The sequence below is a fragment of the Trichoplusia ni genome, chromosome 2 (genome assembly GCF_003590095.1).
Source record: "Trichoplusia ni isolate ovarian cell line Hi5 chromosome 2, tn1, whole genome shotgun sequence".
Taxonomy (NCBI): domain Eukaryota; kingdom Metazoa; phylum Arthropoda; class Insecta; order Lepidoptera; family Noctuidae; genus Trichoplusia; species Trichoplusia ni.
This window is the reverse complement of record NC_039479.1, coordinates 17,016,403-17,026,978: the sequence shown is the minus strand read 5'-3', so window position 1 is coordinate 17,026,978 and position 10,576 is coordinate 17,016,403. Positions and strand designations below refer to the sequence as shown.

General features: G+C 34.5%; 1 protein-coding gene across 1 annotated transcript; it reads left to right on the top strand.

The window, feature by feature from the left end:
- LOC113508462 (proton-coupled amino acid transporter-like protein pathetic) lies at nt 1-10,322 on the top strand. Its single transcript, XM_026891528.1, has 9 exons — nt 1-224; nt 4,673-4,807; nt 5,295-5,445; nt 5,785-5,906; nt 8,015-8,099; nt 8,431-8,675; nt 9,044-9,256; nt 9,438-9,607; nt 9,849-10,322. The coding sequence occupies exons 1-9, from the start codon at nt 187-189 to the stop codon at nt 10,088-10,090; spliced, it is 1,401 nt and encodes a 466-aa protein (XP_026747329.1). The 5' UTR covers nt 1-186; the 3' UTR covers nt 10,091-10,322.
- The last annotated feature ends 254 nt before the right edge of the window (nt 10,323-10,576 follow it).

The window sequence follows — 10,576 nt, the reverse complement described above, 5'->3', positions numbered from 1 at the left end:
GCACACTAAACACACGATCATTGACTGTGTTGTCGCCAGTTCGGAAACATGTCGCACGCTCGCTTATGCAGCGATACGAAAACCTCGTAAAACATAAACAAATCATTAGAAATATTAATCGTCTATTAAAAATTAGTGCCATTCTGGATTTTAATTTATAAATACTTGAATAAGACTTTAGTGAAAATGTCGAATAGTTACAACATGAAGGAGTTTAGTTCAACGTAAGTTTTTCTTTTTTCACTATACTCATACACCCAAAGAATTTTTTATTGCTTGGTTACGTACATACTTTTATATTTCAATTAAGAATGAAAAAAAAACATTCCGATAATAGATTCAAAAATAAATACTTCGATTTAATTTTAGAATCTTTTACCTTCAATTTCATCTTTGTTAATCGGGCAGTAACATTTCGAGTAGTGATTGTCGATCAGCAACAAACCTATTTGTAGAACATGCATGTAAACACTGCAACGAAATAGCGCCAATGTTGTGTAATTTTCACGTGTGCAGTGCTAACTAATGGTCAGTTTTACACTTTCTTGCACCGGCTGTAGTAGCCGTCATGCGTGAAGATATGTATAACAATCCGTACGGCCACGACGTATGATTTTTCTTATAATAAAACGGCGTACGAATAATATTCATAACATAAAATATAAATTTATTTGATGACCTTATTCTCTGCTTTAAATTTTTCAAATAATACAAATGATTAAAAATGACAATATTCTACTGGAAGTTATCAAGTAGGTAAATGCTCGTGAAAGTCTTCGCAAAACACGTACTCGTCTCTGTAATCATTTGCAGATAAATCCTATATTAATATTTACTCTGAGTCGCGCATTCTTTTTATGTTCTTAAGATCGTAAGAACTCTCTTCAGTGGCCTGATGAATGTTGATTGATGTAAGGAAGAATCTACTAAGAATTTCAAATAGTATTAAAAGTTTGAATCGGAGACAGAGAAACATTCTGCAAGGATTCATATTACTTATCATAGTAGAATCTGTTTTACGTTTTATGTCAATAATCATAAAGATTTAATGTGTTACTATACCGCTAACATTCATAAAACACTTGCTAGGATACATTTATACACCAACTCGGTTCAACAGTGTTGTAAGTAATTATATAATTTTAGTGTGAAAAAAGGACGCAACCTTGATTATACCGGTCTTCACAACGTGTTGTAGCAGATATTTTATTTAACGATAGATTTAAATATCTATACCATTCTCCTTTGTATGAACTCATCCGTTATGTGTATAATTTAAGAGGTTATACAAAATGGTCATCTGCTCAATTCTCTTAACGGAGAAACAATATTTTCGTATTGTCTTCTTGGAGAAAACTTATAATTTAATTATAAAGCGATATTTAAAGTTATATACCTAAGGTTGGAATTAGGCGAATAGTAAAAATCAATTCGAGGTTTTCTTTGATGAATCCCCGCTAGTTTGTTATTTTCGTTTGTTTATTCATCCGAAAACCATCTAAACTATTTTCTTACTTTACAAAATGTGTAGGTATGTGTGAGAATGTCTTGCCATGAGACGCTTCCGTCGACAAACTACAATGTCAAATGATTGTCTTAAATAACACAGACAGCCTTCCGCAATTTATATCAAGCTGTTGAAATAGTTCAGCGTTTGTTTACACACAATATCACCGTACCATTATTCATAATATATCTGTATCTAATCATAGTTCTTTGACATTTTCTAAACCAGTTTCCATTGCAAAATTTTATAGTGCAACAGTCACCGAAGAGGTAATCTGTGGTCGTTCTATCGATGACTTCTTGGCCTCTGGCTAATGTCACAATGTAAAATTCGAAGTTTAAACCATATTGTTTTTAAAACTAAATTAATAGAATTATAAATTCAATAAGAGACAGAACGAAAAATCGTTTCAAATTAGCATAAATGATTGTCTTATTCTTTTTTATAGAAAGCTTAAAGGAAACAGGTCCGAAATGTATAATAAATTGTTGATCACCGTTTTATTTTATGTACCGTTTGGTCGTGTTGTCAAAAACAGGTATGGCCAATTTGCCATAGCAATGGCATATGTCCAAAAGTATAGTTATCACATTCATCTTATCACGTGTGGACTCTTCGTCTGGTAACGAGGCGGCATAAGCTACGTGCCTACGCCACTTCCTGAGTACCTACCTGGTAAATGACGTTTAGGACGTGAAATTATATACTCTTTTCATGAGTCTTAATAGATAAAGGAACTGAGATAGTATGTGTTTTGTTTTGTACAAAATGTTACAAAATGTATCAATGTGTACTGAATGGTGTATTTTCTAAACACAACTCTACCATCCGCAAATTTCCATGCAAGGCTGATTTTAATTTGTCGCCAAAATATTTAAATGCGGGTATTTTTGGATTCCTAAAAGGCTACAGTCACTACTAGGTACTTTTGCAGGTTTAAGAATTTATTAAATAATTTATTTGTTGATCATTCATAAGAAGTTTGTGAGTGAGAAATGGGGACTATTAAATAAAGAAAATTATATAAAATGTCCAACACGAATATTTTCAGCTGATAGTGAAATATAGCCTGATAGCTAATCCTAAAGAATACAAATCTGTGACTTATTTACAATCAACATTCCTCATCTTAATAAAGCTTACTGCGCATTTGATAAGCTAGTACATGTAGTCACGGTTTTTCAATCAATCACTTCAATTTGGTACACTTCTTTTAATCAATCAAATTCAATCTGATACAGTAATAAACATTGCCCATGAACTGCAACGGTCATTACCAAGAGCCTAACTCAGACAGGAGTCTGGACACTGACCTATAAAAATGAGACATCCTTATCTCATTCCAAAATACATTTCTTTGTACGCTTACTACGCAACATCAATCCAGACAAATCAAATACGCTTTTATATATTAAATGGCAATTAAAATGTCTCAACAGCATCTGTATACATTTAAATATTAAGTAGGAAACGTTACTGTATGACGCGGTGTCGTGGATTTAACAATTTATACTAACGGTAATAAAAGTAAATCTTAATTGTCAAGATTATCTTAACAATCGAAACGTGATGAGCACTTCACGAGGAATTATAATATGAGAAGACCAAAGATAAAACAAAGGTTTTAGTGACAATTGTAATGCTATCAAGGCTTCAACTACCGCAAACTGCTATAAACGGTATTAAGTATCATTAGTAAGGCTTAGCGTACTTTAATTATAGTACACTACAAACGTGTCTACTTTGTCACGAACTATTTTATCGGACCTCTCACTAGCACTTCAGGGGCCTACCGCCACGTGTTAAAATAATACTATTACAGATGTGAAAGAGAGATGCCACTTTTCGCAGTGTATTGCTTTGTCACGCTTCCACTATCATAACTTGCTCTTAGACGTGGTCTTAGTTGGATCATCAAATCCAATAGAACTGCCTTAAGTAATATGTAGTAATAGGCAGACTATTTCTTCCAATAGTAAGACTTGAATTGTGGAAATAAGAAGGAGCACTACATAGCGTAAAGCAGCATCTCTTTCATAACTGCTAACAAACTGGCTCATGATATGAAGTTTGAAATCCAAGGAAAGGAGAAAGGAAGAGATTAATAAAATTTCACACATTTGTATGACTCTACTACAATTTTATTTATAATCCACAAGTCAACACCCGCATGTCAACATCCACATTACAAGAATTCCAGATAAAATGAGTTACAGTATTCTTGTACTTAATTAGGCCTTATAATCAAACTACTATTTAAGACGAGTAATTAAATATAATAAACGTGTTAAGTATTTAAGCCTATCAATGGTAGTCTTGTGTGATTATCATTCGTTGATTATTGTGTTAACTTAATTTGCTAAGGTCATTAGTAATGAGCCAAGGGTATTGAAGGCATCAATGTAACGGTTCATATAACCGATCTCCTTGTACGCAATGATCTCCTTGTTCAACGTGTCAACAATTGCCATCATGTTTCTAGGCTTTAATAAGTATTGTTCACGCAATTTGTTAATCGTAGTCTAGCTCGATCTTTTATGTCCACAAGGTATTCAGAAAAACCTATTTGCTATTAATAAAATATTATTTATAAACTTCTACCCAGCTGCTCGCATTTTTCAACCGCAAAACACAGAGTCATAATAACATAAAATAACCGCAATGAATAAGTAAAATGTATAACTTAAATATAAAGTAGGTACATGACAAATGACGATAACGCGGACCTGCGGACGGTGAGTGACGGGTAGCTCATCTCCCGACCAGGACTAGGGCGACCAGGCCAATGCCGGATCGGCCGTTCATGATCCACAAGCACCTCAAAGATGAGTCAGCCGGCTCAGAGGCCCTTAGGGGTGATACTTGGCGTACCTGCGGGGTTGTCCGAAGAGGTTACCGCGGCCCCGGTACACTGAGGGCAAAGGGAGGAACATGGGTGGGTTTTAGTCACTAAAAGCCAAATAGTCTCCTCCGCTGATATCAAAGCGTATTATCCTCATTTAACAGACGGAAAAAAAGCCAAAGTAATTGGAACACCCATCATGATTTACCAGTTCAACGAGGTCCAATGACTGACAAAGTTTTAAATAAAACGGATCGATCGGATTTTAGTAACGATTCTTGTTTGCAAGTACTGTGTTAAATACTCATTATTATTTTTTTCAGGGCCATCATAACAGAAAATGGACTGTATCCGTCAACAATATCTATTAACACAATCAACACAAAATGTAAAGAAAATGATTTGGAAATGAGTGCTTATGATCCATTCCAAAACAGAAAACTGGAACACCCAAACTCGTAAGTCTTCATTCATGTATCGCCATGCAAGCAGTTCGCCAAACGAATTTTGAATTGCGATAAAAACTTGAAATATTACCAGATATCAAAGGTAATGGGGCATAAGAAATGCTAATCATTGATTATTTGCGACGAAATCCAGCACACGAGGTTATAGAGTTACAATTAGCTGATAAGAGTTTTGGTTTAAAATTTTCGCTTCTTCCATATATGAAAACTGATGTAAGATTTTCAAGTATCTGCTATGACCATGAAATCCGCGAACGAAAACAATTGATTCTTCGGTGGCTATAGCCAATAATGGGTGATCTCTATGTGGGAAAAGCCGAACAGGAAAATATCAATAGAGTATTCATAATGTAAAAGTTAGAATAGAATATGAATTGTTTTAATTTATTCCATTGTTTTCAAAACGAAATATGAAGTTTTGGCTTATTTTGAGCTATAACACTCAGCTTTGTCTATATTTGCCTAATTTTCTTTCTAGAGATATGCGATCATTTGCAAATCTACTGAAATCTTCCCTTGGTTCCGGTATATTGGCAATGCCGGCAGCGTTCAAGAATGCGGGTACAGTAGTTGGCATTATCGGAACAATAATTCTAGGATATATTTGCACACACTGCGTTTATTTACTGGTAAAGTATATCATGAATATAACTACTGTTTATAAATCCTGTCTCTAAGATCTTGCGTTAAAATTATTGCACAAATATTAGCCAAGAATAATAAGTACTCCGTAGATCCATGAATATTGTAATAGTATTCAATTTTATTTATAATTTCCGAGCAGATGATAAACTAATATTTAAAAGTCACAATTCGAACCCATAATAAAAAAACACATTCATGCAGTGGCGATAAAAATCTTCACCGTAATACTATTACATTACCCAGTAAAAATTAAAGTACTTAATTATAATCTATTGCAAAATAACGACACCTACTGTTTTGTACATGAAGCTGTTATTTTTCAGGTTAAAACTTCACAAGAAGTATCAAAAGTTACCAGAGTACCATCACTAGGTTACGCCGAAACAGTGGAAGCTGTATTCGCGACTGGTCCTCAACAATTAAGAAAAGCATCAAGAGCATCTAGGTAAGGACCCTGATAAGATATTTCCGTCGGAAAAAAATGCATTTACTCCAAGATCATAACAATTTCTTCATTTATTATTATTTATTTGCTTTTCCATGAGTATGTAGGGATACATTTAAAATAATATAAAGCCCATAAATGTGTCACTGCCAGGCACCGGCCTCTATCCCAGAGAAGGATTTAGCAATGATCACCATGCTAGCTTTGCCCTGGTTGGAAGCTTTCAAAGTCTCGTTAAGCTGAAGCGGTCAAAGCCTGCGGTCAGGCTAACTGCAGGGACTTCGGTTAAAAATAAAACTATTATATAAACGATTTCAGATTCTAATATTTGGAATATAGGGAATGTCTTAAAGTTACGTTGCACTTTAGTAAGTATACAAGTGACAAAATTTCAAATAAAATTCTGATAAAACATATCGAAGTTATATTGACAATAACTTCATCACTCAACATTACCTGCGACCAATCGAATACCAGTCTGGAGACAATAGTGTTTTATTACGAAGACTCGTGTTTTGTCTCCGCGTAACATGTTTAAACTATCCCTTATATTATTTACATTCACATTCATTGAAGACAATGATTTGAGGAATGATAACTGGTCGGCTGTCAGATACTTTTGTTTTGTAAATAGAACGGTCACTGCAAGCATCTAGCTATTTTCACACGTAGCTATTAACCTACTTCGACACATTCTGATAGGCCCCAACCCTGGATTTAACCACGAAGTCTAGGCTTTGTGTGGGAATTATTAAATGTTACAGCTTATAGATTATTTCGCGTTTAATTTAGTTTAAAAGCAGAACTTGGAACATCTAATATATAAAATTCCCGTGTCACGACGAGATTAGTTACCGCACTCCTCCGAAACGGCTTTACCGATTTTTACCAAATGTTTTATGCGTATTCAGTAGGCCTGAGAATCGGCTAATATCTTTTATACCCCTAAGTGACAAGGTTTGCTCACTATAAAATTTATTCTTTTACAATGTGGCATTCACTTTTTTTTGTCTACCCTAGAATGTATTTAGAAACTAGAAAGAATTTCTGAGGCAAAACAACGTTTGACGGGTCAGCTAGTGATAGATAAAATAACCATATTTAACAATCGAATAAGAGAAACAAAAAAAAATGTAATAATTCCAAGGTGCGATTCCAGAGATGTTCTGTAAACATCTATTAAACTCTCGCAGTTATCAAATACAAACAGAATGCATGTCACTCAATATACCATAAGATTGATTAGTTACAATCATCATTGGCGCAAAATAAAACACGTGACCTTTAGAAATATCACGCAGCCAGCAAGTGACATGAATTTAAGGTAATAAAAAACAATAGAGGAATATATGTAAGGTCGATTATTGGAACGGTAGGGATTGGTATTCCATTTTTCATCGCAAGGTTAAGATGCTTATAAGTACATTGCCTGCACCATAAGTTGCAGAACTTTTGCTATTGTGAAAGGCAGGAGAACGCACATTACTGTAGCGGTGTCTCGCTTCCACGACAGCAAATTTTTCTGTATGCATGCTGCAAGTGCGCATTTCATGACAGCGGTCTAGACTGCAATAATCCGTATTAATAGTGCATTTCCTTTGGAAACTGCAAACTCTGCCAAATTATTTCTAATTTGATCTCAGAAACTCAAACACTGGCGCTTGTTTCCACACAATTCACGGACACCTTTCAGATTTGTCACACTTGCTATAAATAAATTTAAAAACTTTGAATTAAAAAAATTGCCTTAAGGTGATCTGACTCTACCTAAAATGATGAGGATAACAATTCGAACATGGGTTTCCCTAAAATATGTGTATGTTTATCATTTAAGGAACATAGACAAAATGTATTATTGGGCTTATTGGGCAAACCGTAATGAAAATATTAATTATAAATAACATAGACATTATTACTGCGACATTTACTTAAGCACCCAATTCTAAGACAATAAATCTAAGACAATACTAATATTTATACGCCAAAACATTTAGAACACACAATTTCAAGGTAAAACTCTAAGACTTTTCAGTGTTCCACCAAAGAAAAAATATGCTTTAGTAAAGTATTTTCTATCCGGAAATGACTAACAAGACTGCCTTTTTCAGGATATTTATAGACTGGGCTATGGCTTTCACCATTCTTGGCGCCTGCGCAGTGTATGTCATCCTACTCGTGGAATCAGTTGATCAGGTATCTTGGACGGTTGACAACACGTTCATTTTATTATGCATTAAGAAGTTACATAAAATATAGAAGATCATTAACAACGGTCGCTGAAACATAAATTATGATGATTAGAATGTCTTGATATTTTGCAACAATTACACATTGGTTACTCTATTTCACTGCCCATGTACTGACTTATTACGGGTTCGATCCTGGCAGGGCACTGATGTTTAATAATATCAATATCCCGTCTAGATCGAAATTTATAGAAGATACTATAATTTTGGTGAAACAAAATGATTGAATTATTCACATCGTAACGATGCATAACAAACCTAATTTTTCAAAATTTCAGATCGTCGACTGCTACGCCGAGACTAACAAAATCAGCAAGACAATGTACTGCCTCATATTCCTGGTCCCGATCCTAATCTTCACGCAGATCAAGAATTTAAAATACTTAGCACCATTTTCCGGATTCGCAAATGTTCTACTAGTTCTCACATTCCTCATATGTTTGTATTATATATGTTTGGACTTCCCACCTATTGACGAGAGGCCGATGGCCGTCGATATTGGAAGACTACCGCTCTTTATCGGGTAAGGAAACTAAGAAAGTTATCTTTGTTAATGCACCTCTGAGAAATGTTCTGTAGTTATCAATCAATGACCCAATTATCTTTGGAATATTAGCAAATATTTGCAATCAGCATCGAAATGATGAAATGTAGCATTAGAACATCACTATATTTCTGATACTCAACGATATGAATCCGTGTTAAAAATGCAATTTTAAAGCTACGTAAAGCGTAACGCGCATCCCGACAAAGGAAAACAGTTCAATTTTTATTGTAATTGATCCCTTGAAATAATGCATTTTAGCCGAAAGACAAACCTACGAACTTCTTTTAAAAGCTTTTCCAACATCGCTTAACGGACCAATAATTTGAATGTGAACTTCATTCCAGTACAGTTATATTCGCGATGGAAGGCATTGGCGTTGTACTACCGGTGGAGAACACCATGGCTAGACCACAACATTTCCTGGGCTGTCCCGGAGTACTGAACATCACCATGACGGTAGTCGTCCTCCTGTACATGATCATGGGTTTCCTGGGATACGTACGATATGGAGACGAAGCTTCTGGAAGCATCACTCTCAATCTACCGACCAAAGAAATGTAAGTGGATATAGGTAAAAGAATTAAGTTTTTGGCCAAAGCAACTGCCCAATGCATTAAATACACAGATGCTTCGAGTTCGATGTAATAATTTAAGTTTTAGAGTCAAATTACTTTTATTATATTTAATTTGAAGAAGTGCAATTTTAGCATTTTATAATCGTATCGTTTATATTTTCAGACCCGCCTTGACCGCGAAAGTGTTCATCATATTTGCTATATTCTTCACGTATACGCTGCAGTTCTACGTGCCCATGGAGATAGTATGGCGGAACACGAAGGAGCATGTCAGCCAAAAGTACCACAACCTCGCTCAAGGAATCATGCGAGCTGTGTTTGCGGTTCTAACAGGTTAGTTTGCTCTTTTTTATATATCGTCTATTAGGTATATTGCAGTCCCCGGATGGTAGGATGAAGCAATAACCCCACTTGACCTTAGCTACTCAGTTCTGTCAAAAACCCTACTTCTCACATTTCCCAGGGCAATGTGAGGAAGGACTTCTTACTCCTACTTACTTATTTTTTTACATAACTATTGAATTAGAATTTTTCTTGTATAGAATTAATTTAATCAATATATATTTGTTGACAGTGGTGGCAGCAGCAACTCTCCCTCGTCTTGAACAAGTGATTGGCTTAGAAGGAGCCTTCTTCTACTCTTTCCTTGGACTTATCGCACCCTCCATTATGGACGTAATCTTAAATTGGGAAAAAGGCTTTGGAAAATATAATTGGGTTCTTGTTAAAGACATATTTTTAATAGTATTTGGCGCTTTCGTGTTGGTCGCGGGAGTTACGCAAAGTATTAGAGAAATTATTGACAAAAGTAAATAATTGTTGCCTAAAACATGAAACAAACATGTTATGTTCTTTATGTAAATATAGTTAAGTGAATACCTAAAGAAATTATTTTTATTAAGCCAACTCGTCTTATTTTTGATATGGGCTTTATTTAATTATATTATATTGGTTAATCATAAATACGCTTTTACCTTTGTGACGATGATACGTGAACTGTATGTTAATGTATTGTAGAAAGTATTAAAGTGAACTATTTTGTTATTGATTCATGTTTTTCTTTTCAATATATTTATTCCTATTTGCTTAATTATTTCATTTAGGTAACATAGTGGACCATATTAAGAAAGGTAGGTTGAAGAATAGACATCAAATTAAAAACGCATGTATTTTAGAGGAATTTCTAAAACGAAATATTAAAAAAAATCAAAGAGTTCATCTTAGTAGTTAACTGAAAATTTTGTATAACATCCTTGTTATATAAACAAAAAAATAGTACGTTTGCCAGTATTTTTTATTGAA

Bases quoted from the DNA above. Each gene is read 5' to 3' on its own strand.
- LOC113508462 (XM_026891528.1), top strand. From the start codon at position 187: ATGTCGAATAGTTACAACATGAAGGAGTTTAGTTCAAC. The intron at 5,907-8,014 runs GTAAGGACCCTG...TGCCTTTTTCAG, and splicing joins AAAGCATCAAGAGCATCTAG to GATATTTATAGACTGGGCTA. The intron at 9,257-9,437 runs GTAAGTGGATAT...TTATATTTTCAG, and splicing joins AATCTACCGACCAAAGAAAT to ACCCGCCTTGACCGCGAAAG.